This window comes from Penaeus chinensis, chromosome 16 (genome assembly GCF_019202785.1).
Source record: "Penaeus chinensis breed Huanghai No. 1 chromosome 16, ASM1920278v2, whole genome shotgun sequence".
NCBI classification, from domain to species: Eukaryota; Metazoa; Arthropoda; class Malacostraca; order Decapoda; family Penaeidae; genus Penaeus; species Penaeus chinensis.
In genome coordinates, this window is record NC_061834.1 from 5,990,651 (window position 1) to 6,013,150 (window position 22,500).

The 22,500-nt window shown below is 40.7% G+C and overlaps 2 protein-coding genes across 4 annotated transcripts; one reads left to right on the forward strand and one right to left on the reverse strand.

The window, feature by feature from the left end:
• Positions 1-415: 415 nt before the first annotated feature.
• LOC125033324 (histone H3.v1-like) lies at positions 416-4,790 on the reverse strand. Of its 2 annotated transcripts, none has more exons than XM_047624714.1 (3): positions 4,594-4,790; positions 1,474-1,612; positions 416-1,312 (listed from the first exon to the last, which is right to left on the reverse strand). In XM_047624714.1, the coding sequence occupies exons 1-3, from the start codon at positions 4,666-4,668 to the stop codon at positions 1,248-1,250; spliced, it is 279 nt and encodes a 92-aa protein (XP_047480670.1). In that variant the 5' UTR covers positions 4,669-4,790; the 3' UTR covers positions 416-1,247. The 2 variants fall into 2 exon arrangements, with proteins under 2 accessions (XP_047480670.1, XP_047480669.1); XM_047624713.1 differs by having other exon boundaries at positions 416-1,315; positions 4,594-4,789.
• Positions 4,791-4,942: 152 nt separating this feature from the next.
• On the forward strand, positions 4,943-16,451 carry LOC125033323 (60S ribosomal protein L44-like). 2 transcript variants are annotated; one of them, XM_047624711.1, is made up of 4 exons: positions 4,943-5,096; positions 14,559-14,645; positions 14,840-14,926; positions 16,277-16,451. In XM_047624711.1, exons 1-4 carry the CDS (start codon positions 5,094-5,096, stop codon positions 16,412-16,414), a joined length of 315 nt encoding a protein of 104 aa, XP_047480667.1. In that variant the 5' UTR covers positions 4,943-5,093; the 3' UTR covers positions 16,415-16,451. The 2 variants fall into 2 exon arrangements, with proteins under 2 accessions (XP_047480667.1, XP_047480668.1); XM_047624712.1 differs by lacking the exon at positions 4,943-5,096 and adding an exon at positions 5,216-5,338.
• The last annotated feature ends 6,049 nt before the right edge of the window (positions 16,452-22,500 follow it).

The window sequence follows — 22,500 nt, forward strand, 5'->3', positions numbered from 1 at the left end:
TATCAGGAGGCATAGCTGTTGTGAGCACAGGGTTTCCCGTGAGAGCGTAGTGGTGGTTGGGTTGGGGTGGAATGGTGGTGCGGCGCTGTTGCCACCTCCACACCTCACCAGGATTCTCAACTCCTCCCATTGTTCTGCCTCGCTTATTGCACAATCTTTATTCACAGACTCCCGTCCCTTGTCGCAGGGAAGGGCAGAGGGAGGACCTACGAGGGCGTCAAACAGGACAGGGGAAAAGCAACACATCCATCTGCTGTATCACGTGGAGTGAGCAATAGGGGCCTAACCCCGACACGGCCCTGCAATGTGCCGGGGTCTAGAATTCTCCAACTTCAAATGAGTTCTTCTAGCCAAGAGGGATCTTCCCTTCCCTTACCCGTCATAACCAAGGTTCCAGGACAATAATATAATTAAAGTACTATTTACTTTTATTATTTTTAAATAAATCATACCATAGTAATAATGCCAGGTACTGTTTTTTCCATCCATGTGGTTGATAAAGAAACTCAGGTTAGTAAAACTATTTTCAGTTTTATTATAAACGTGTGTGGTGACAGTCACGAGGTTTGGGTCTCGTCATGTAGGCGCGGACGATGTTATTCGTCCGGTCGCACTACCTCGGCGGATGAGAACACAGAATGAGACAGCACATATACAGACAACTTAAGCTTTATTGACTTTCACACAAAATGAGACACTTGTCACTCCTATGAAATTAAAGAATGAAAATCATCATATGTTGTACTGCCCAAAAAACACATCAGTTCAAAAGAGATGCATTGTAGAAAAATAAAATAGGGAGCCCTGCTTGCTTTTGGTATCAATGGAAAATAGACACTACACGCAGTGGTGTGTTGGCGACGGTGCGCTGGTGCCGCGCCCTCTCCCTCCTGCTCCTCATGCTGCTGCTGCCTGGTCGCGCCGGGATCCCACGGCCCCACCACCCGCGTGGGCGTGCGGGCGGAGGTTCTGGTGGGCGGCAGGTGGGCGCGGGCGTCGCCGCTGCTCTAGGGTAGAGGACGCTTGAGCTCCGTGGAGCCGGGGGGGCGGGGGCGAGGGGGGCCTCTTTGCACATTCACACTCGCGCGCCACACGCTCACACTGACTGTACAGGTACGTGAAATATAATACAATAATAAAAACTGGAGCAGAGCCCATCGCCCTCGGCACCCCCGGCCGTGCGTCCTCTCCTCAGGTGGTCCCCGGCTTAGGGGTACAATGCCGGTCTTCCTTCTGCAGCTGTCTCCTTACGCATCCTCCTCCTCCTCCTCGTCTTCCTCTCCCTCACCCTCTTCGCCTTCACCTTCCTCCTCTTCTGTGAAAAAGACAAATGCCATTTAAATACATGGGGGAAAAATTCAATTCAGAAAAAAAAAAAATCTGAAGCTAGTAATTATAACAGGTAATACTCGTTCATACTGCATATTTTCCACAAGTTTAGACGTTTTAGCATAAAACACATGAGACCCTCACCTTCCGCTTCCTCGTCCAACTCCTCCTCGGCCTCCGCCAGATCGTCCTCGTCCTCCTCTCCTTCCAGATCCTCCTCCTCCTCTACTTCTTCCTCGCCATTCTCCTCTCCCTTCAGCTTCTTGGCATCATCGGTGGCTTCCTGTTGGGAAAAGATCAAGTTAGTATGGAATCTTTATTCAGGGATAGTTTTCACTTGAAAAGGCAAGAGAAGTTGAAACTAGGGAAATCATTTCATTCTATAATATATGCAATCTTAAATTACAGGATTTTCAGACATTATGAGAACTTGCACATGTCATTCATTCTATGGTAATTCAAACACCTACGTATATATTATATTGCCTAATATGTAATGTCTAAGAGCCCGTGTTGGCTTCGTTATGCGGCAGTCTAGCCCTACCCCCCCCCCACCCCTACTCCCCACCCCTATACCGCCCGCTGCGTGTTCACTCCTGTCGTAGGAGATCATCCGCCCGCCAAGTATTTTCGTCTCGGAAGGAACAGCACCAGCGACGACGGCAAAGCAGCAGCGGCGGCGGCCGCGGCGGCAAGCGTCCCCCCCCCCCCCTCCCACCCCACGCCGCGTCCCCGCCGTAAGGCTCAGAATCCCGTGGCTAGCATGCATCGCGCGGGCCCGCCGTCCGTAAGGTCGAAACTCCGCCCTGCACGCGCCAGGGAGGAACAGGGCGAGACCGGCCGGCGTTAAGGGCGATCCCCCCCCCCCCCTCCCCTTCTGTCCGACCAAAGCCTCGCCAGGGTGAAAGATAGGTCGTCAACGCGAGGTGCTAGAGGTAATAATCGCGTGTCGACTCTCCTCCTACTGGACGTAAGGACTCATCTCGCATACTCTAACCCAGACCAAGCCTACAGGAAGTCCGAAAAAATCAATAACGGTTTACAATCATGCTTTTATTTTAATAAAGTTAATATTTGCCAAACTCAAGTGTGCCTACTTGTACCGCCAACTCCTCCCTCATGGACCCATTACACTTAATTACCTCGCCATCACTTCTCAATATCTGATGCATTCCAACACCAGACTTAACGGGGGGAAAATGCAACAACAAAAAAAAGTTTAAGACTTGCTTGCATGCACGTACACACACATACATACACACACACAAACTGACAAAACGAGACCGTTTCACTAGCAACATTAACAGCATCTGGTACAAACTAGCTTCCTCCCGCCCGCGCCGCTCCCTCCCTCCCTCTGCTTGCAACTCTCTACAGTATCTTATCTAATCCTGTGCATTGAATCGCCTAACTTCGGCCCGGCGCCCGTCATCGCCCCGACGCCAGCGGGCCAAGTCCAGTCACCAGGCCTAGGGAGGCACTCGCTCCTAAGCATGGAGTGAACGACAAAACCAAGCGAAAAACAAGCAAACCGTTATTAGCAGACAAACGGAGATAATATGCTTGGGGGGAGAGAGAGAGAGAGAGAGAGAGAGAGAGAGAGAGAGAGAGAGAGAGAGAGAGAGAGAGAGAGAGAGAGAGAGAGAGAGAGAGAGAGAGAGAGAGAGAGAGAGAGAGAGAGAGAGAGAGAGAGAGAGAGAGAGAGAGAGAGAGAGAGAGAGAGAGAGAGAGAGAGAGAGAGAGAGAGAGAGAGAAACACAGACACACACTATCTGTCTTAACCGAGATGACCAACCAGCATGTCAAGATGAACAGACAGGAGAATGCAACAAGTCCAGAGTAGACAACACTAACGATCAATTGCAAGAAAATTACCTATCTACGGTAGCTAGAAAGAAAAAAAGAGATTAAACTTCCAATTTATATCAAATCTACACGCTCCTTCCCCGAACCCCTTTACAGTGAACACACACAACCTGATATTTAATAAGTCTTCCAATAAGTACATTTTTACGGAGAACACCGACTTGACATTTACAGCCAACACGCCGAATCATCCCCCCCCCCCAAAATACGGAACGATTTTCACAACAACGAATATTTTAACAAGACAAAACTTTAACGAACATTAAAAAACGACAGAACGCAAATCTTAGCTCATGACAGTACGAACTTAGGGAAAAGAACGAACCGAAGCCACTCGAAAACTTTACTTTACATCTTTACTTTTACTCTGAACACGATAACCCGCACTTTAACATGTAAAAAAAACACACACACACACACACCCTAAAACACACACGAACCAATACGACAAATACACGAAACCTTACCGAAAAATAAAACTCAACATAGTGCTAATCCCACGATTTTTTTTCCCTCATTTTTTTTCATCTTTTTAAAATTTTTCGTCGAGCCTTCCTCTGCCTCCGCCCTCGCGCCCTCCCGCCGCCCGCCCGCCCGCCGCCCACCGCCCTCCGCCGCCGCCCCTTCCTCCTCCTCCTCCTCCGCCGCCGCCGCCGCCCACGCCCCCGGAGCCGCGAGGAAGAAGGAAATTCGCGAAAGCAACGTCGCCGAAAAGGCCAGGAGCAGCCCGCCCGACTAGCCTCGCACGGCCGCCCTCCTCGCGCACGCACGCCCGCCAACTTTCAAAATCTCTAGCCTCGCACGGGCGGTGTTTCTCTCCTACTCTTATCCTCCCTCTTCGCTTTTCTCTCTTTATTCCCTTCTTCGCTTGTTCTGCCGCGGCCGTCCTCGCCGTCTCGGGATGCGGGAGATGCGGCGCGACGGGGATTCCGGGATGACACTTCGAGATTTCCTTCGCCTTTTCGGGGGAGGAGGAAAATATCATTTCTCGGGGGAGGGGAAAAAAACTTTAAAAAATATATAAATATAAGTTAATATGATAAACTTTGGGATTTTTGTTTTATATATTCCCTCTCTCGTTCTATATATATAAAACTTATTATTTTCTTCTTTCTTTCTTTTTTTTTCTTGTCTTTCGGTTTTTTTTTTTGGGGGGGGAAACTAAGTTTTAATTCACTTATTTTTTTTTTTTTTTTAAGAGAGAGGGAATTCCTTTTCGTCTTGCTCGCACTCTTGAGTCTCGGGTTTTCCCCCTTGTCCCCTCGTTTCCTCGTCACACTCGCGGGGGAGAAAGAAAAAGAAAAAAAAAAAAAAACCCTTAAACTATGATCTGAATTAAAAAGCCGCTCACAGCCTCTCTCTCTCTCTCTCTCTTAACTCCTTTTCTTGCAAACGTACCTCAGCCGCCCTCTTGGTTCCCTTCTTGACCTCATCGTCGCCGGCGTTAGCGACAGACTTCTCCGTGGTTGACATTGTGGTTCGCTGTAGCGGCCTTACACACACACTTGTACTTCTTGTTGTTCGCTCGGCCAAAGGCGTGGAAGGAGACGCAGACACGAGGCCGATTTCAAACCGACTGATGGCCGCGCTTCTCGCCTCCCCGTCCACGCTGATTGGCTGCCCGCCCGCCGCCGCCCGTGACGTCACCGATACCTCTTTTCTCTCTATTTTAATTTTTTGAGATATGTGTTATACATCAAAAGATTCGCAAAATTGTGTAGATTATGATGGTATATGGTTTTGTTTATAAATAATTTGTATTAAAGATTTCGTTTGGAAGAGCTTTGGGGACGAGATGCGACGTGTTCCGGTCTGCCCTTTCAGGTCCAGGTGTCGGATCGACTTGTTGTGTCTGGGCGAAGGAGCTTTTAAATCGCGGTGGATCATACAAAACCAAGATGGTACGTGAGTTGTGTGGCGTCTTAAGTGTTGAACGACTCTTCGGGGTTATTCTGCAAGGGAAAAAGTGGATGGAAGTGGAGTGATGCTTTGAAAATGAGGATGAAATAACATGGGATGTGGAGATGTCGTAAGGTCGAAAGTTGCGTGTACGTGGGTTTGTTTACATCGAGTCAACGTGGGACAGAAGTGAGGATTTCGTCTTCTGTTTGACTCTTTTAAGGACTCACAGGCGGACAAAATGGTAAAAACTAATACTTATAACTGCTATATGAATTTGCAACACCCTGGGAAGTTATAAGACTTCAAATCAGGTCTAGGTCAAAAGAAATTGATGTTGAGGAGTGGCGATTGGCCGGTCAGCTGATTAGGGACGGGCCCATCGAACCACATGTTTTGATGAGAAACCCTTATAACTTGTTGATTTTGAGCCTCGGCATACCTAAATAGCTTTAAGAAAAGATTTATCATGTGCATGATTGTTAACGGTTTTCATATATTAGGGAAGGAGTCAGGAAATAGGAAATACGTGATAAGTACGGGATTGAGTCAACACGTGATCAGGTAGTTTAGTCCGGCTCAAGTCAATTTAGACAGCGGTATGGGGGAAATTTAAGGTTAAATTGTGAGACACTACTCTCTTTTTACAGCACGGTCCATATTTTATATTCTAAGCACATGGGCTTCAAGCAAGCACATGGTAGTCCTATCATTAGCCTTAGGCTGCTTTTGGAACTGTCCACTCGGCTTAAAAGTGGATGGGCAAAGTAGATTTTAAGAACATTTGGTGTCCTATCTAGCTTGTCTGGACAAGTTGACAGAAACTTCTGTAATATTTAGAATACCTTCGCATGGCCGATCTCCATGATATTGGGGTCGGTAGCTTCCTCTAGCCCTCTGCTGCCCAAATAGATAAAAATTAAACCTGTGTAACCCCCCCCCCCCATTACCATTACATTCTTGACCTTGATAATTGGGAATGTTGTGAATGATACCAGGGAAGTAACGGGGCAACTTGCAAAGATACGTAATCAATTTAAAGTCTAATACAAATGTCTGTGTCCCCTGCAACCTCCTCATGGAGTGCTGCTGGCCCCTAACCCCTGCTCTGGACATCAAGGAATTTGCCACACATGTACGGCAGGGTTGTTCGTAGGACAGACGGGTGAAGGTTGTTGATCCCCATCAAGGAGGGTCAACGTCCCAAAACCCTTACCCCCTGCATTGGATAGTATTGTGACTTATTCTGTATATTATCATAGATGTATTTCGTTTATACTAGACATTTTACCCCACAATTTCCTTGGTATCTTTGATGCTCTCCCATGCTGTCGGGGCCGAGAAAGAGTTTTTTGGGGGGTTCCACAGAATAATTCCTATATATTTGTAAATTAGTTGGCGAGAGGAATCCATCCATACCAAAATTGTCAGTTATGTGAAGGTATTTTAAACAATTACTGAGACTTTGAGACTTGACCAAGTAGGATGAGGTGGGTTTGTAAGCATAGAAGGAAGTGGTTATGAAGTTATGCATAATGTGATTTAAACCTCAGAATTTGCTACAGTTAGGGGTAACTTGACCATCTAAAATTTTTAATTTCAGCAAAGTAAACCATTTTGTCTTGACACGTCAGTGATTGGTACACGTATCATCATATTTTGAGACACTTAATTGGTTCCACTCCGTAATTCCACTCTAATAATAAGTTATTGCATCAGTTTGTCTATTAATTTCAAGTTTGTATCTTGAGTAATAAGGGTGATGAGGGTCTGATGGCCACGAATGCGAATGACTTGTCTGCTGAGCTACAAGATCAGTCCTATGAACTGAAAGAGCAACTCTGAGTGTGGTATTATTAGTAATACTATATAGAAATAACAATTACCCACCCTTAACAAGCTTAACAAGCTGAGGCCATATGTTGGTTGGTAGGGGGACATTCCATGCACAGTCGGCAAGCTCCAATTACACGAGTTGAAGCGGCTGCCTGCATGTGATCTCCATTGTGTGGCTTGGTTTGGCAGGATGAAAGCCATCAACATATGGTTTTGGCTATCGTGAGACACTTCAGATAAAACCTTTTATTAGTTTTATATCCATTTTTTATTTATTTATTTAGCTTTGATAAAATCTTTGGTCATTGCCAATGGATCACTTATACAGTACTGGGTTTAGCACTCTTGTGCACACACATGTAAATAGTTATGATGAAAGTGCTATGATGGGGGGGGGGGGGGGGGATTAAAGTTTGAGATTGGACATATTTCAAAATTATTCAATTCATTAAGTTTGACTGAAATCTAGATTATCTGTCATGTGTTTTGGGTATAGGGAGTTTAGCTTTCTAGTACATAATGTATGCCCAAAACCAGTTTTTTGTCAAAACTTGTTAGAAATTTACACAAGCATTAGCCACCTCCTTTCCAGTTGTTAGCAAAGCAGGAAACCCTAGCAATCTTGGCAAAGACAGACAAACCTGTACCATGTGTTTTCTGGCAAAACAAGGGCCTAGATGCCTCCCTCATTTGACTATGTGGGAAGTCTAGAAGCTCTTGTCTTGCCAGAACTTGTGGTGCAGGTTCCTTGGCTGGAACTCTAGTGCTGAATGTGCAGAGATGTTGATAACCTCAGTCATTGCATTTGTCTGTTTTATCTTTTGATACTAAGCCATTCATCAGATTAACCATGCAAGTACATGCCATGTCAACTGCGAGTTGACCTATTTACCCTTTTCCTTGATTTTGGGAACTATTTTGTCTGTTGCTATAAGTAATGTCAATAGCATTATGATAATCAGAATGTCTACAATCATAACAGGAAAAGTAAAATTAGTTAAGGTCTACTAATTGACTCCTTGGTGGCTAAGCCCTTGTGGAGCCATCTGTGTGTAGATAAATTTCACTAATCGACACTACAATGAACCCTACAGTGTCCTAGTATTATTGAGGCAGTAACCTTTACCATAATACAGGTAGCTAAGGAAGTTGGAGCAAATGCTTTTAAGTCTTCAGAAAAACATTTGGGGGTTATTCAAGCATACATTGACATGAATGAATGAAATTTCCTTGATATATCTTAGTGGAGCAGTGCTATATGCCTATCAAGTTGCCAAATGGGTATTTAAAAAATGGTCAGTGTATTAATTTGATTATTCATTATAACAGCATTAAGTTATAGTAAATTAATAAATGCGCATATATATTTTCACATAATTAATTTTGATGTCAACTTTAAAACCACAACAAAAATGAGGACACTCACTTATTTTCATAACTTCCCAGTAGTAAAGTTTGCCGGTAGTAATTAGTTATATAAAAATCCTAATTAGGAAAAATGTTTCCTCAACCTCTGATTAATACCTTGACTTGTCTGTAGAGGTGGCAGAGTTTTTCTTTCAAATCAGATGATGAATGGGTTTCATGGATATACTGCAACAAAAATTTTTTTTTTTTTTTTTTTTTATATATATTGTCTTGGCTTCCTACTCAAGATTTTAAAACCAGTTGAACCCATTATTGCTGTTCACTTTCATTTTCTATCGTGAAATGTTTCTACACATCCATGGCTCTACAAGTACTCAGCCACCAAGAAGTTGAATAGTAGACCTCATGAACTTGTCTGATTTTACCTTTCCTTTAGTTGCTGGGAGATTTTTTAATTACTATCATTATCGATCCTGTAATTTTTATTATGTTATGATAATTATGATGTCACACCTAATAAATATCAATATAAAACGGGAAGTATTGGTAATTGACACCTTTTAAACTATGTACCTGTAGAACCATCTCTGTGCAAGAATAATTTATGATCTAAACTTAATAAGCATGGCATGTCCATACATAACATCCCTTGCAGCATTGGGTTAAATGGATGAGTTAACTTTAAAAACTATTAGTAAAGTACAATTCAATAATCTATCTCGATTTGGAAGCCAAAATCGTATTTTCTTTCAGCTGATAGCTTGTCTATGCTGCCGCAATTAGGTGACTAAAGGCCTGTCCACATGAGCAGCCACAGTGGTAGGCAACTATATAGGTGGGGAAACAACCAGGAAACTACCTGTTTACCAAGTAGTTTGTCCACCTGTGACCTCCCATGTGCCCGTTGATCATGCCTGCACATCTGGACAGGCCTTTATAGGAGTTGCCATATGGGTTTTAAACTAAGGGTCTTTATTGTATTGTGCGAGAAGGAAACCCCATAAACCTATTTATGAATGATACAGATGCGTTATAGCAAGTTTATAATCTTAATACTGCATTAGAAAAGCTTTAATCACCTTGTACATGGTCTTGTTCCTGTTTCATATTGTTGGTTTTCAGTAACATTTTTAAAGATGAGCCATAGCTTGAAATAGCATTGCATTATGTGATGACTTTAAATGGGAGCAGGTGCTGTATGTCAATAAAAGAATTTTTGTGACACAACTACCAACCTTACAGGAGTATTTTACTTGTATGAACTGGTTGAACTCCAACAGTACTTGGGCAGTTATGCTGATAGTTTTTTAGGAAACGGCACATTACAAGAATATGAGTGCCACTTTGGTATATTAGATTGTAAGGGCCTGTCATGGCTTTGTCTGATAGTTTTTCTTCTTCCTCTCCTCCTCATTAGTAAGACATAGCTTTTTGTTCTCAGCAATAGGTTGTTCTCTGTAATATTGGTAGGATTGGAATTGATAGCTCTGTAATATTGGTAGGATTGGAATTGGTAGCTCTGTAATATTGGTAGGATTGGAATTGATAGCTCTGTAATATTGGTAGGATTGGAATTGATAGCTTTGCCCTCTCCTTATGATATCAAGTTCTGATATTTACCGGTTCTGAAATTTCATTCCAGTATTTCATGCCATTCATGAACAGACGACACACTAGTACCATTGTTTCAGCTGTCAAAATTGGCCCAGCTCTTCCTTGATGAGAGGCAAAGAGATAGATGTAGACCTTGTCATCTCTAAAACAGCCTGCATGCTCTTTTATTGCTGAGCAGTGGTTGGTGGGTTCATTTTGAGTGCTTGTTATTGGCTGTCATGGTCACATACATTGTGAGGGTGGATTTTTTACCCTTTCTTGGATCTTTCCCAATTCTTTTTTTTAATTAACTTTTATTTTGGCTCTTAATCTCCTAATGCCTGGTTTTTCAGTCTGTACCAAAGCAAGTTTGTCGACTTCTAGCATGTGATCTGGCAAATCTGTTGGTCATGATCATCCTTCTTCCAGCCTAAGCCACAGAGGTTCCCCCTCCCTTCCCTTATTGTTGTATCTCTATTGAGCCCTTGTTTTGTGTGATAGTTTCTCCTCCCACCCAGTGCTCCCTTAGACCCCCTCCAAGGTTAATGCAAGCCTAATGCAAGCCTAATGCACCCAGTATCTAAACCCTATACCTAGGACCCCTCTCCATCTTTTCACTCGGGTTAACTAAGTAAATGTTTATTAGCCATTTCAGACCAGCAGTTTGTGTGTACAAGGGAGCTTATTAAATGATGGATCAAATGAAGCTGAAAATCTTTGGTTAATTGTTGCTGGATATAATGAGACTATACTAATAGTAAAAGCATGTTTTTGACTTGACAGCAAGATTGATTGAAGTGGAAGGGAGGCTTGGACTTTGGAGCAAATGAGCCAGAAAGTGCCTTATTAGCTTACACAATCATATCTTACTTGCAGCAGAATGGAGACAGAAAACCAGACACACATGAACATTCATAACCAAAAATTATTTTGAAAGGGTACATTGATGGGAGATGACAGCCTCATTGGGGAAGAGGAGGGATGAGATGCTGGGTGAGACTGGACCACACAGGCCATTCATTCATATCTTGTTCATCCCAAAGACAATGTAGGAAAGTAGCCTGCCAGGGTTTGACAGCTTTTGTAGCATCATGGCTTATAGGGCCTTTTGGGGTTAATAATACAGTTGAAAAAAATGGGGATATGAAGTATAGAATTTGCCAAATTTCAGATTTATCTTGAATAGTTCAGATGGCAGAATTCATAACTTGCAACAGTTCCTGGGTTTCCTGTATGAGTTATACCAACTCTAACCACAATCCATGTGTATTGCATTTATAGGCACCTGGTACTATTGAGCTCAGATATTACTATTATGAATTTATTTTACTATTCAATAATTATTATTTCCAATAGGTAATTCGCAAATTACTTTAAATTGTGATATTATTTTTGTGCGCTTTTAGTTTGTATTAAATACTTCACATCGCAGTTAGTTTCTCGCCAAGATCTTGCTATTTTGCTGGTATTCTATTTTTTTCCTGTTTGAATAGTCTTGTTATAATCTTATTTGCAAGTAATTGGTCAATGACCGTTTTAGTTGAATAATCTAACCAAGCCTACCTTAGTTATCCTCACACCATATAGACAACACAGCTACCACATAGACATGTCCTCATTCTATTTACCCGACTGACAGAAACCTTTGTTAATAATGCGTATTTATTTTAAAAAATGATCACTATTTTCCTCTTAATTATTTAGATACAATCTTTCAAAAGGAGAGATGCGAACAGGCTCTTATTTATGTCCTGTTCAGTTCCACTTGCAACTGGCTGTAATATGTGATGGATGTCCACAATTGTTTTTGGTTTAGTAGTAGGAAAAACCATGAGGGGAGGGAAAAAAAGTATAGTAAAAAGTAAAATTCATCAGTTTGTGCAAAATTTACTGTTACTACAAAACCCCTACACATAATTCATAGTGTGAAGCACATTTCAAATAGCATTCTGTAAAATGTATCACCATTTAACTTGCTAAGCTTTTCCATGTTCGATTACCTTTATTCAACTTCTATCCACTACAAGAAGAACGGAACCAATAATGAATTTTAAGATGTTAATCTTTATGGTATGGACACTAAGATGGAGGGAATTGAAGATCTAATAGAGGAATTTGCAATACAAGAAATTATATGCAGATGTCGCAAAGTAAAGATTGCAGAAAGTGTTACTTGTAGCTTAAGTCCTCTCTTTTAGTTGTCATGCTACACATACCAAGGTGAAAACAACACTTGCTGGGGAAGTTAGTGGGCAGAGCCAACTCTGGCTCGTTCATGCATAGTATTGTAAAGAATTACACCCTAACCCCCCACCTCCTCAACAAAAGAAATAGAATTGGAGAAATAAAATAAAAATAATAGTAATTCTCAATCTTGTTCAGTAACACATGTACGATCCTCATGGCGTGTTAGTCCTGTTGTTTATAATTGGTCACTAGACATCTGGGAAGTGTTAGAAATTCAAGACTATGTATTTATTTTTTGCCTATTTGAGCTTAGATGTGCAAATTTTGATTGGTCAACTATGACAGCTTTTTATAAACCTTGTCTGTGGCTTTTTTGAAAATGCTTATATATTGCTCATAAACAGAAGATAAAAGAATAGGTAACAAAGTACACTACTCAACAGTGCAAGTAATTATCCTACTGGGAACAGGATTACATTTTCTTATCGTGCCCCCCCCACCCCCCACCCCCCCTCCCCCTCATCTGCTTTGAAGCTGTTGTATTTTCTTCCTCCTGCACTTGTCTTTGATTATAAATTGTAATTATTTCTTTCATTTGATTCATTCTGTACCAAATCTCCTCAGTGTAAGAGTGAGTGAGTGAGTGAATTATATATGTATGATATATATGTATGTATATATATATAATTAGTTTTATTTCTGTACAGGGAATCGACCATTGGTCCATCCATCTTGACCTATAAAAATGCAGAATTTCAGTTGATGTATGTCTGCCATGCACTGTAGGGGGACTATTAAACAAATATGTTAATGTTTGATTCTTTTTCTCTTTCCATTTTTACGGAGCAAAATGTTGATAGCTGTGAAAGGCTAACGTTGAGGAGTTCCTCGTATGTTTAGACAAACTGCACGTAGAGTTTTCTCTAACATCTACAGTTGTTTGCTAAATTTACTTGTGTACTTAACAACCACCCAACACTTGGTGCCTGTCATACTCCATGTAGGCTGACGGGAACTGTGTTGGGGAGATCAACATTGCTCTCTTAATCTTTTCTGTCACTTCAGTGAAAAGCTCTGAGAGAGCAAGATAAGTGTTTGCACTAACACTTTCTAATTGTTTAGCATGGATGTTGCATGCATTGAAGAGTCAAATACTTGTTTGTGTTTTGTCATTACATCATGTATGATTTGATTCTTCCTCATATTGATAGGCTGTAAAATGTATTGTAATGCTTTTATTAGATTTGGAGACAAATTCATCTTTTTGTTGATTTTATGATCTCGTGTTTAAAGGAAAGGAAGTTCAGACTTGTTGGCCAATTTTCTAAGATCACTTCTGTATTTGAAGTTCATAGATGTTCAAGAATTAGATGAAAAGATAAAGAATAAAGTTCACATCGTAAGTTCTCCAGTAGATTGAGAAGACAACCAAATGAGGCTAATATGAAGAATGAATTATCTTCATTACTTCTTTAAAGAATTATTAAGGTTTCAGCTGTCTTCTAATAGATTATATATTAAGAAAATGTTGAAATGGAAATATTGTTAGTTTTTCTGTTGCAATGCTTATGACTAAAAGGTGGCAAAACACCAACCTCTCATTTCTTAACTAAACTCAAAGCCACCTGGGATGGGATGCATATACATGCCATAGCCACTGAATTTTATGTTTATACATATAGATGGCTCCACAAGTACTAAGTCACCAATGAGCCAATTAGGAGTACTACCTGTCTCACCTGTTTACCCTTTTGAGGTTTTCGAAGTCTGTTTTGGTATCTTGTGTTGCAGTTAGTAGTGTCGGTAAAATACTACAGTGAATTCAATTTCTCTGGCACTCTTGGGTTAAAGGGTGGAGAGGCAGTTCCTAGTCCTATCTTCCTTTTGGAAGAAGACACAAATAATGTACTTGAATTTCTTTAGACCAACAATGCCTCCAAGCCAGTGATCCAGTTTCCAAGTCCAGACCTTAGGAAATGCTTGGGTGACCACACTGACACTGTATATGTCTTCTCAGATTTAACAATGTTTTGATAAGTAATTGGGATTGAAATAGGGAATAATTGATGGCCTTAAAATTACAGAAATATGCTTTGAAATTGTGGTATTTTTTGGTACATATTCATGTCTGCTAACTAAGAGTGGCTTGCATGTATAGTGGAACTTCTTTTTGTGTATTCATATTTAGGTGTTATGCCTTTTTGTTTTGTGTGCTTTTCTTAACCCATCGGCATATCAAACCGCATGGTCTGCGGGGTACGCCTGTATGTACGGCGACGCGCCAGAGTGCGTGGAGCAAGACATTTGGCTTGATGTCCCGGACTCCCGTGCCTAGTGCCTGGCCGTTGCCAGAAATCGCCAGAGTTTATCACGCTCAGGGATTTCTGTTCATCCGGCAGTGATGGGTTAATGTGTGATTGACATTTTTACTTTTGTGGCTCTTCTATTAAAACATTTTAATAAGCTTACTATTCTTGCAGGTGAACGTACCTAAGTCCAGACGCACCTTCTGCATTAAGTGCAAGAAGCACCAGAACCACAAGGTCTCGCAGTACAAGAAATCCAAGGTAGAGTATCCAAGTTATTGTTCAATGAATTAATGATACCTCTGTGGATTTGAAGAGTTTTGAATTTTGGATTTTCCGTTGGTCTTCAGAACCGAGACATAATAATAGACTGGAAAGCACGTATGTGACCTAAGTACATGTAAATTTCTGCATGAAAAAAAAAAAAGTATTACTTACAAATCTTCCATTTCCAGGAGCGCAAGTTTGCCCAGGGTCGTCGTCGTTACGACAGGAAGCAGGCTGGATATGGTGGTCAGACAAAGCCTATCTTCAGAAAGAAGGTAACTAGTTCTAGAGTATAACTAATGTAATTGCAAGCTTTGTGTACATTTACTGCTATGAGTTATGGAATAGTTTTAGAACTTCCTATCCAAACCTTCTTTAGTCCTTCAAATCATATTATTTAACAAGCTAACCTCACAAATTACATTTAATTAGCAATTTACCATTGGTGTAGCATTAAAACGGTTAAATCCATATTGCAATGTCAAAATTCTTGACTGACGTTTTGAATGTGATCATCTCTGAAAAAATTTAAGTGGTCAAACTTACAACTCCCTCACATCCTGTACTGGCTGGCACTTGGGACAGAAACTTGATAGGATTTCATTAAATGTATTTATTTATTTTCTCTCTCTCTCTTTCTTTCTTTCTTTTTTTCCAAAATTATGTAATAGTTTTGGTAAATTTTTTATTCATACTTGTTTGTCTAGAATTAAAAATATATTAGATAGATAACTATCTTTTTAATTTAGATTTATTATAGGCTTAAATTGCTGTAATTCAAGAGGAAAAGTATTGATTAATTAGCAATTTGCTTCAGTGAAAAATGCAATACATGATTAATTCCTAGTAAAAGCTTTTCAAAGAATGTGTGTACCCTGCAAGTTGATGAATTTAAATTTTTTCCCAGCTATAAGGATTATCTTGCCTAATGTTTTTGTATTGGTCTCCATACTACATCATTTTATGAGTAAGCCATTTCTTCATTTATTCTCTTGTCATTGAGAAAATGCTAGAATAGAGATTCAGGCGAGAAAAGTTACTGTTAACTTGCTTTATTGGCCCTCACTCACTCGCTTGCTAAAGTGGATACATCTATTGGCTACAGTGGCATAGCCAATAGACATGAGCTAAATTTGACATACTATACATCAAATTTATAGTTGTATGTGGTGAGAAATGCTGAGAAACATTTTACATATTTGTATATTAAAAGAATACTCCCAAGAAATAAATTATAAAAATCTAGTCATCGTGTAGAATACTGTAGTGTAGTTAGGCGAGTTGAAAGAGGGAGAAATGGTGCCCAATGTTTGGAAACACAGACCAAATAATGTCATGGAATCTGTCCAATCACTTAACCCTTCGATGACAATAGAAATCTCTTGGCATTACCGACTCTGGTGATTTCTAGCAACCGTCCTGCCATTTGTAGCATGAGTCTGCTACATGAAGCGGAACTTCCCGCTTGACACTCTAGCGTATTGCCACACATATAGCTGTACCTGGCAGATCAAGCAGTTTGTTATGACGGCTATACGCATGGCCCAGCAGTAACGGGTTAAGCATTCCAGTTAACCACGGAGTTGGTTTGTTTCCTGTACTGAAGCCTCTCCTTCATCTTCCAGGCCAAGACCACCAAGAAGATTGTGCTGAAGATGGAATGCAACAAGTGCAGAATCAAGTCCCAGCTCCCCCTCAAGAGATGCAAGCACTTTGAGCTTGGAGGTGACAAGAAGAGGAAGGGACAGATGATCCAGTTCTAAGCTGTGCTTACCTTTAGTAAAGAAAAAAAAAATCTAAGTTCTGGGGTTTTATTTGTTTGTTCCTTTCTTTGATTTAGTTTCATAAATGCCATAGTAGTGTAAACATGATGTTTTTTAGCTCTTTTGGTGCAGTGAGCATGAATAATACTGCAATTCTTTTTAGTCTGTCTTGGCAGTAGCAAGCAATATAACCAAGATTTCCTCCCCTTTTTATGGCTTCACTATGTTTATTCAGAAATTTATAATATTTTCAACTAAATTTGAGGCACAATGAACTGACGGAAGTGTGCAATTCTGGAAGTTTGTGGTTAATGTTGCTATTTAGTTCCCGTAACCTGTGAATTTGCTTCTAGAGAGAGGTTACAGTATATTTTTTTATATAAAGATGTTTTGATGTTAAATGATAAACAGCTATAAGACTTCCATTACCAAAACAAAGTTCGTATGAATTCCATAAGGAATGGGAAGGGTAATTGCATGTTGCACTTTGGGATGAGCTGAGCAGGAATTGATGCTGTACCAGTTAAGTCTGCCTCTCAAGAAGTGCTCAGTGAGGCAGACCAAAATATGTAGGGTCTGGTTACTTTAGACAAAAGATCAGGTAACACTAAAATACAGCAGTTCAGAGTCTGAAGGTATGCACTTTCCAGTTTTTAGTACAATTTTACACCTGTATGGCTTCAAGTTCTTATTTACCTGATTACAAGGGTAATACCTTCAATCTCCTATTTACTCCATACCTTGGTTTTCTATAACTACCATTGTTAGTGATAATGATGTATACTAATTTGAGTTACTATTAATCCATTGGATCTGGTTGCTTCACTGCTCACACATGGCCACCAATCAGGACATAGGGCTTACTTGAGTGACGACCCTCACCGGTGTGGGACTTGTAGACCCGTCCCATACAAACACTTGTGTTGCACTCTCAAGACTTCTTGTCTTCCCTTGGCTATGTTCTCTATTTTTTTGCACAAGTAGTTTTTTGCTTTGTCATATTTGCCTATATTTATTTGATATGCTATATCCCAATAGTAATAGTTTTCGTTGCACGGACTCCATGTCATGTCTATAGGCAGTCCAGAACTCAGCGCAATAATAATAGTACATATTTTGTTTTAAATTTTTTTTTAAAAATCCATATTCAATTTTCTGTTAATACAACCCGATCTGCTGATCAAAGCGGACAGGAATAGGATCCTTAAGGAGTATTCACACATCGTCTGTCTATTTGCAATTTTGTCTGATTTACCCCATTGCCACATCTCGGTTAATTGCTGCTAATAGAAATCTGTTGTAATAGGACAATAAGGTGAATTAGTCTTGGTTATATCATAAAAAGTAATATTACACCATTAGTATATATCTAAATGTGATGATCCATATGTTCGTCACTGGATCACTTAAAAAACGGGTGCCACTATTTGCATTTTTTAATAAAATACAGCAATGAAAATGTAGGAGACAGCATATTAACGTTTGATAATTTATCTGAAGAGGCTTTGACCCTTCCTTTATTTCCAAAGTGGCATAATCTTCAACAGATAAAAAATTGCATCCAGGCCTTATGGATGTTGAATAGAAATCATCAGTAAAATATAAGAAACGACTAAATTAACGTTTGACAATAAATCAAGAGAGGCTTCCAAGTCTTTGCTATCACATTTGTATAAATTTACATTGTAGTTTTAACCCACTCGCCCCATTGGGCAATAATACATGCCATGCCCACTGTAATTCAAGTTTATTTATTGTATTTATACATAGATGGCTCTATAAGTTCTTAATCACCAAATAGCCAGTTATTAGAACTCCCTATCTCACCTGTTTACTCTTCTTTCACTTTAACCCCTTAACTACGGGTCACACTGATAGGCGTCAAAACAAACCACTCAAAATGTGGTGTGCGGCAGCGTGCCAAAGCGCTACGGGCCGGTGATTCGGCTTTTTTTTCTTTTCTTTTCTTTTCTTCACCTGTCACCAAGGGGTAAAGAAAAGGTCTTTTGTATCATTTCGTTGTCTGAAATATTTTAATGACAATTTAATAATCATAACATGATTAACAATGATAACCGTATCGATATCAATGGTATTAATAAGAATAACACCTTTTCCCTCCAATTCAAGGAATTGGGAAACTCGCATGTAGGATACTTTCAGACCTGTTGTAAAGATTCACCTGAGGTGGACAAAAGCTGCCTGTCAAGGACCTTTTAGTGGGGAGTCCTAGACAAATTTGCCGAGTTAAAGACCTAAAGATGATCAGTCACATCAGTTAATGGCAAATACACTTTGGAGGCCCATTCTGATTTATTGTTAACCATTATTTGATCCGCTTTCTACATATTTTACAGCAATTTTCTTTTTGAAAATACCACGCAGCTTCACAGCTTAAACAGTGACAACAAACCTACTCAATTTAGTTGTATGAAATATGTAATACTGTTGTCATCTTAGAAGCAAGATTTATTGCAGTATATAGGTTTATTATAGCAATCAGTTGTCTTCAAGATGTATGTTTGATCTAAGTGGCAACAGTGCAAAGCATAGACAAAATTATAAAGATCGTAGATTTTTTACGAGTACCACCCTTGAGCATGGAAATGGTTTCCACCCTGGAGCCATCACTCTTGCAGTCACCATTCATGGATGGTACATTCCACACTAGTACCACACCAGTTTACTAATAGGATTAATCAGAGCCCCATCCTTAATGCATATGGAGTCTAATCACACTTCAAAAGCTTTGTGACGAGTCATTCCTGTCATCCCAGCCTTCCACAGAAAAATGGTCAGGACGTTCCCATCACCCAGGTCCTCGGCTAAATTTTTCCTGGACGTTCTGGGCATGTAACCTGAATCTGTGCTTCTGGAGCCTTGTGTGTGTAAAAAAGACTACAGGGCCATTGCACATTTACAGCTAGCTAGATATATTCGAAACTATTCTATAACTGACTGGATATGATAAATGGTAACATTACAATGCATTCATTTAATTAGAAACAAAAAATAATTTTGTTGGTAACTAGTATATGAAGAAATAGACTTGCTACACCTTAAGGTTTCACCTAAACACTCTGGGATGACAGTCTATCACACCATGTTAGACCACCTCTCATGCATGGATCCCCCCCAATCCCTTCCTCTTTGTTGTAGTGGGGGAGGGCTTAGGAGACCGAGACTGAGGTCCAAGGCAACAGGCAGGGTTGTGATATTAACCCTACTTGGGTGTCACTCACTCTAGTGACTTCTGGCAGCCATCTAACCCTTTGGCTTTCACTACCTGGGGATTTCACTACCCAAAGTGGAACTTAAGGCTCAACTCACTTTAACAAGTCATGACACCTATGACTGTACCCGTCATGATGAGTTGGTTTTTCATGATGGCTATAGGCATGCCTGGCTATAAGAGTTTATTGCGTGGTCTTGATTTTCTTCTCCTTTCCTTTTCTTTGTTCTGTCCACTTATCCTAATAGTTAAAACTCATTTTTGCACTTTACTCCTTGTTCCCTTAACCACATGCCGACAGAGAAAATACCCCAAAAAAATGGGGAAAATCCTGTGCTTATGAAATGTGTCTGCACATAGATGGTTCTGCCAGAGTTTACCCACTAAAGAGTCAATTAGTAGACCTTGTGACCTTACCTTATTTCACCTTTCCTTGAATTGGCTGGAAAAACATTGTAATTACTATGTTATAAACATTAGTAACAGCAAAATAAGATAACAGGCGAAACAGGCAGTACTCGTAATTGGCTCTTTGGTGACAGTACAAGCGTAGCCATCTATGTGTAAAAACAATTAATAAAGTAAACTCACAGTGGGCATGGCATGTACATACGTGCCATGCCCATTGGCATTGGGTTAACTCCTTCCCCTTCTAACAATCTTATAATATACTCCATCAGCTCCTCTCTACCCCTTTTCACTACCTTGCTACCCTCTAGCTTTGTTCAACCTATAACTTTACCCTAATCATTAACTCATTCCTAATCCTTTCCACTACTCTACTCTACCGTAGTGCCATATGACCTTTGATGTTACATAGCATTTCCCTACCTGGGGTCTTTGCCACAAGCCTCTCACAGGCACTGTAATTTGAACATGCCGCTAATGACCTCAGATGTTGACGCGGCAGAAATTTTTCAATAAATAAATAAAAATAGGTATGAACAGGTTCAGAAAGTAGAGATATATAATGAAATGCTAATGTCCAGCAGATTCTACCCCTTGTTTGAGCATGGCTTTAAACAGCGTTTCCCCCCCAGTCCCATGACCCCTGTTATTGTGGGCAAGCATAAGAGACAGACTGAGACCCAAAGTTGGGGATTACCCATACCTTGGGCCTCAGACCTTGGCTCAACCAATTTTACATGGCCTTTTCCTTCTTCTTCTTCAGTCTCCTCTTCTAAGGTCTAAGAGTCGTGCTGAAAGAATGAAAGCCTGTCTTTGTGTCAGTCCTGAATGACTTCGGAGAGCCATGGACAGAGGATTTCCTAGGTTAATCACCTAGCCTTGACCTCTAAAGGGTAGTCACTTTCTCTTCCCCATATGTTTCAGCTTTACCATAGCCAATAATGATCTTGTATCATTATTAGGGCATAAAGGCTTGTCCCTTCATCAGCTCATCTAAATTTGACTTCCCTGGTTTCCCAACCCCTGCTTCTTTGATCACATATTTGGCTACTACTACTACCCCTCAGTGCTTGCTGTTACACTATTCATTACAAATTTTCTACCATGCCAAGATTAGCTGCTGTATCTGCCTCATGATGTTTATATTGGCGAAGGGAAGAATTATATTGGTGAAGGGTTCTTCCCTGTCTGACAATATGGACCCCATCAGTGTCAGAAATGTTGCCATTTTGGCCACCCTGCCAAGCACTGTCACTCTACAGCTGCCCTCTATATGCCTAACCTAGCCATGACAGATCAAACTGCTCTGCTCAGTCATGTATGTGCACCAGTTGTGGTGGCTCAAAGAATGTATTTTATAGGAATTGCCCTACCTACAATCTCGAATCTGAGGAAGCAGTTCTCAGATTCAAATTAGGCCTCACTTGACATGAGGCCAGACAGAAAGCATGTTGACAAGGATTTGTTCTTGCTACCTCTTCCAATGCTGTCCTTCCCTCTTCTCCTCTCCCATCTTCTTAAAATGTCTTAGCAACTCAACCAGTGTCTTCCCCCTACCCTCTACCATCCTACCTCTACTTCCTCTCTATCCTAGTCAAATTTTTTTTCCAGTCTAAATCCAGATACTCCAATCTCTACCACTTCCCTGGTGCCTACCCCTCCTTCTTCTCACTTGATCTGTTGCACCAGGCAGTCTTTAACTTTCCACTCCATCTCCTACAGCCACCTCTTCTTCTGCATCTGTCTCCTCTTTTCCTCATCAGAAAATGTTTATTCTCAGATCTCTCCTCCCAACTCCCCTCCAAAAACTCTTAAGAGGACATTCAAAACCGTACCCTTCCCTTACCCTCCACCCTCACCCTCCACCCTCAAATCTCTTTACTCTCATTCCCTCTACATTGAAAGTAATTGCTGATATCCATCCTCCTCCTCCTCCTCCTCCTCAAGTTCTTCCTTTTCCTCTCACTCTCTCTCTCCCATCCTCCCCTTCGCTATGTGCACCATACCCTCTTCTTTCCACATTATTATTACTACTCCCACCTGGATGCTTACATGGCTCCCTTCTGTCTTTTTCCATATCCCTCCCCTTCTGACATTCTTCCTAAAACTTCACCTCCTTCCTCTGTTGACTTACCTCATTCCCTGTATTCCTTTCCTCTTATCTCTCCAACTCATGATGGCTCTTTTGCCATGTTTTTCATACAATACTTGCCTGCTACCCACATTCCAATAGGTAATGGGGACACATTGGTAACATTCTTTGTCTCCACATGACTGAGCATAGCCTGACAGGCATTACCCATCATTGGGCTAAATATGCAGGCAGAATTGTATGCTTGTCACAAGTTGGCAGCTGGGCCAATAAAAGCTGAGTAGGAGCCAGAGCAGGGTTTCTTTGAATTACTGTTTCTTGATTGCCTATTTAATTGAATTATTAATGATAATT

Bases quoted from the DNA above. Each gene is read 5' to 3' on its own strand.
- LOC125033323 (XM_047624711.1), top strand. The intron at 14,646-14,839 runs GTAGAGTATCCA...TTCCATTTCCAG, and splicing joins CGCAGTACAAGAAATCCAAG to GAGCGCAAGTTTGCCCAGGG. The intron at 14,927-16,276 runs GTAACTAGTTCT...TTCATCTTCCAG, and splicing joins AGCCTATCTTCAGAAAGAAG to GCCAAGACCACCAAGAAGAT.
- LOC125033324 (XM_047624713.1), bottom strand. From the start codon at position 4,668: ATGTCAACCACGGAGAAGTCTGTCGCTAACGCCGGCGACGATGAGGTC. The intron at 1,613-4,593 runs GTACGTTTGCAA...TTTTCCCAACAG, and splicing joins GAACCAAGAGGGCGGCTGAG to GAAGCCACCGATGATGCCAA. The intron at 1,316-1,473 runs GTGAGGGTCTCA...TCTTTTTCACAG, and splicing joins GTTGGACGAGGAAGCGGAAG to AAGAGGAGGAAGGTGAAGGC.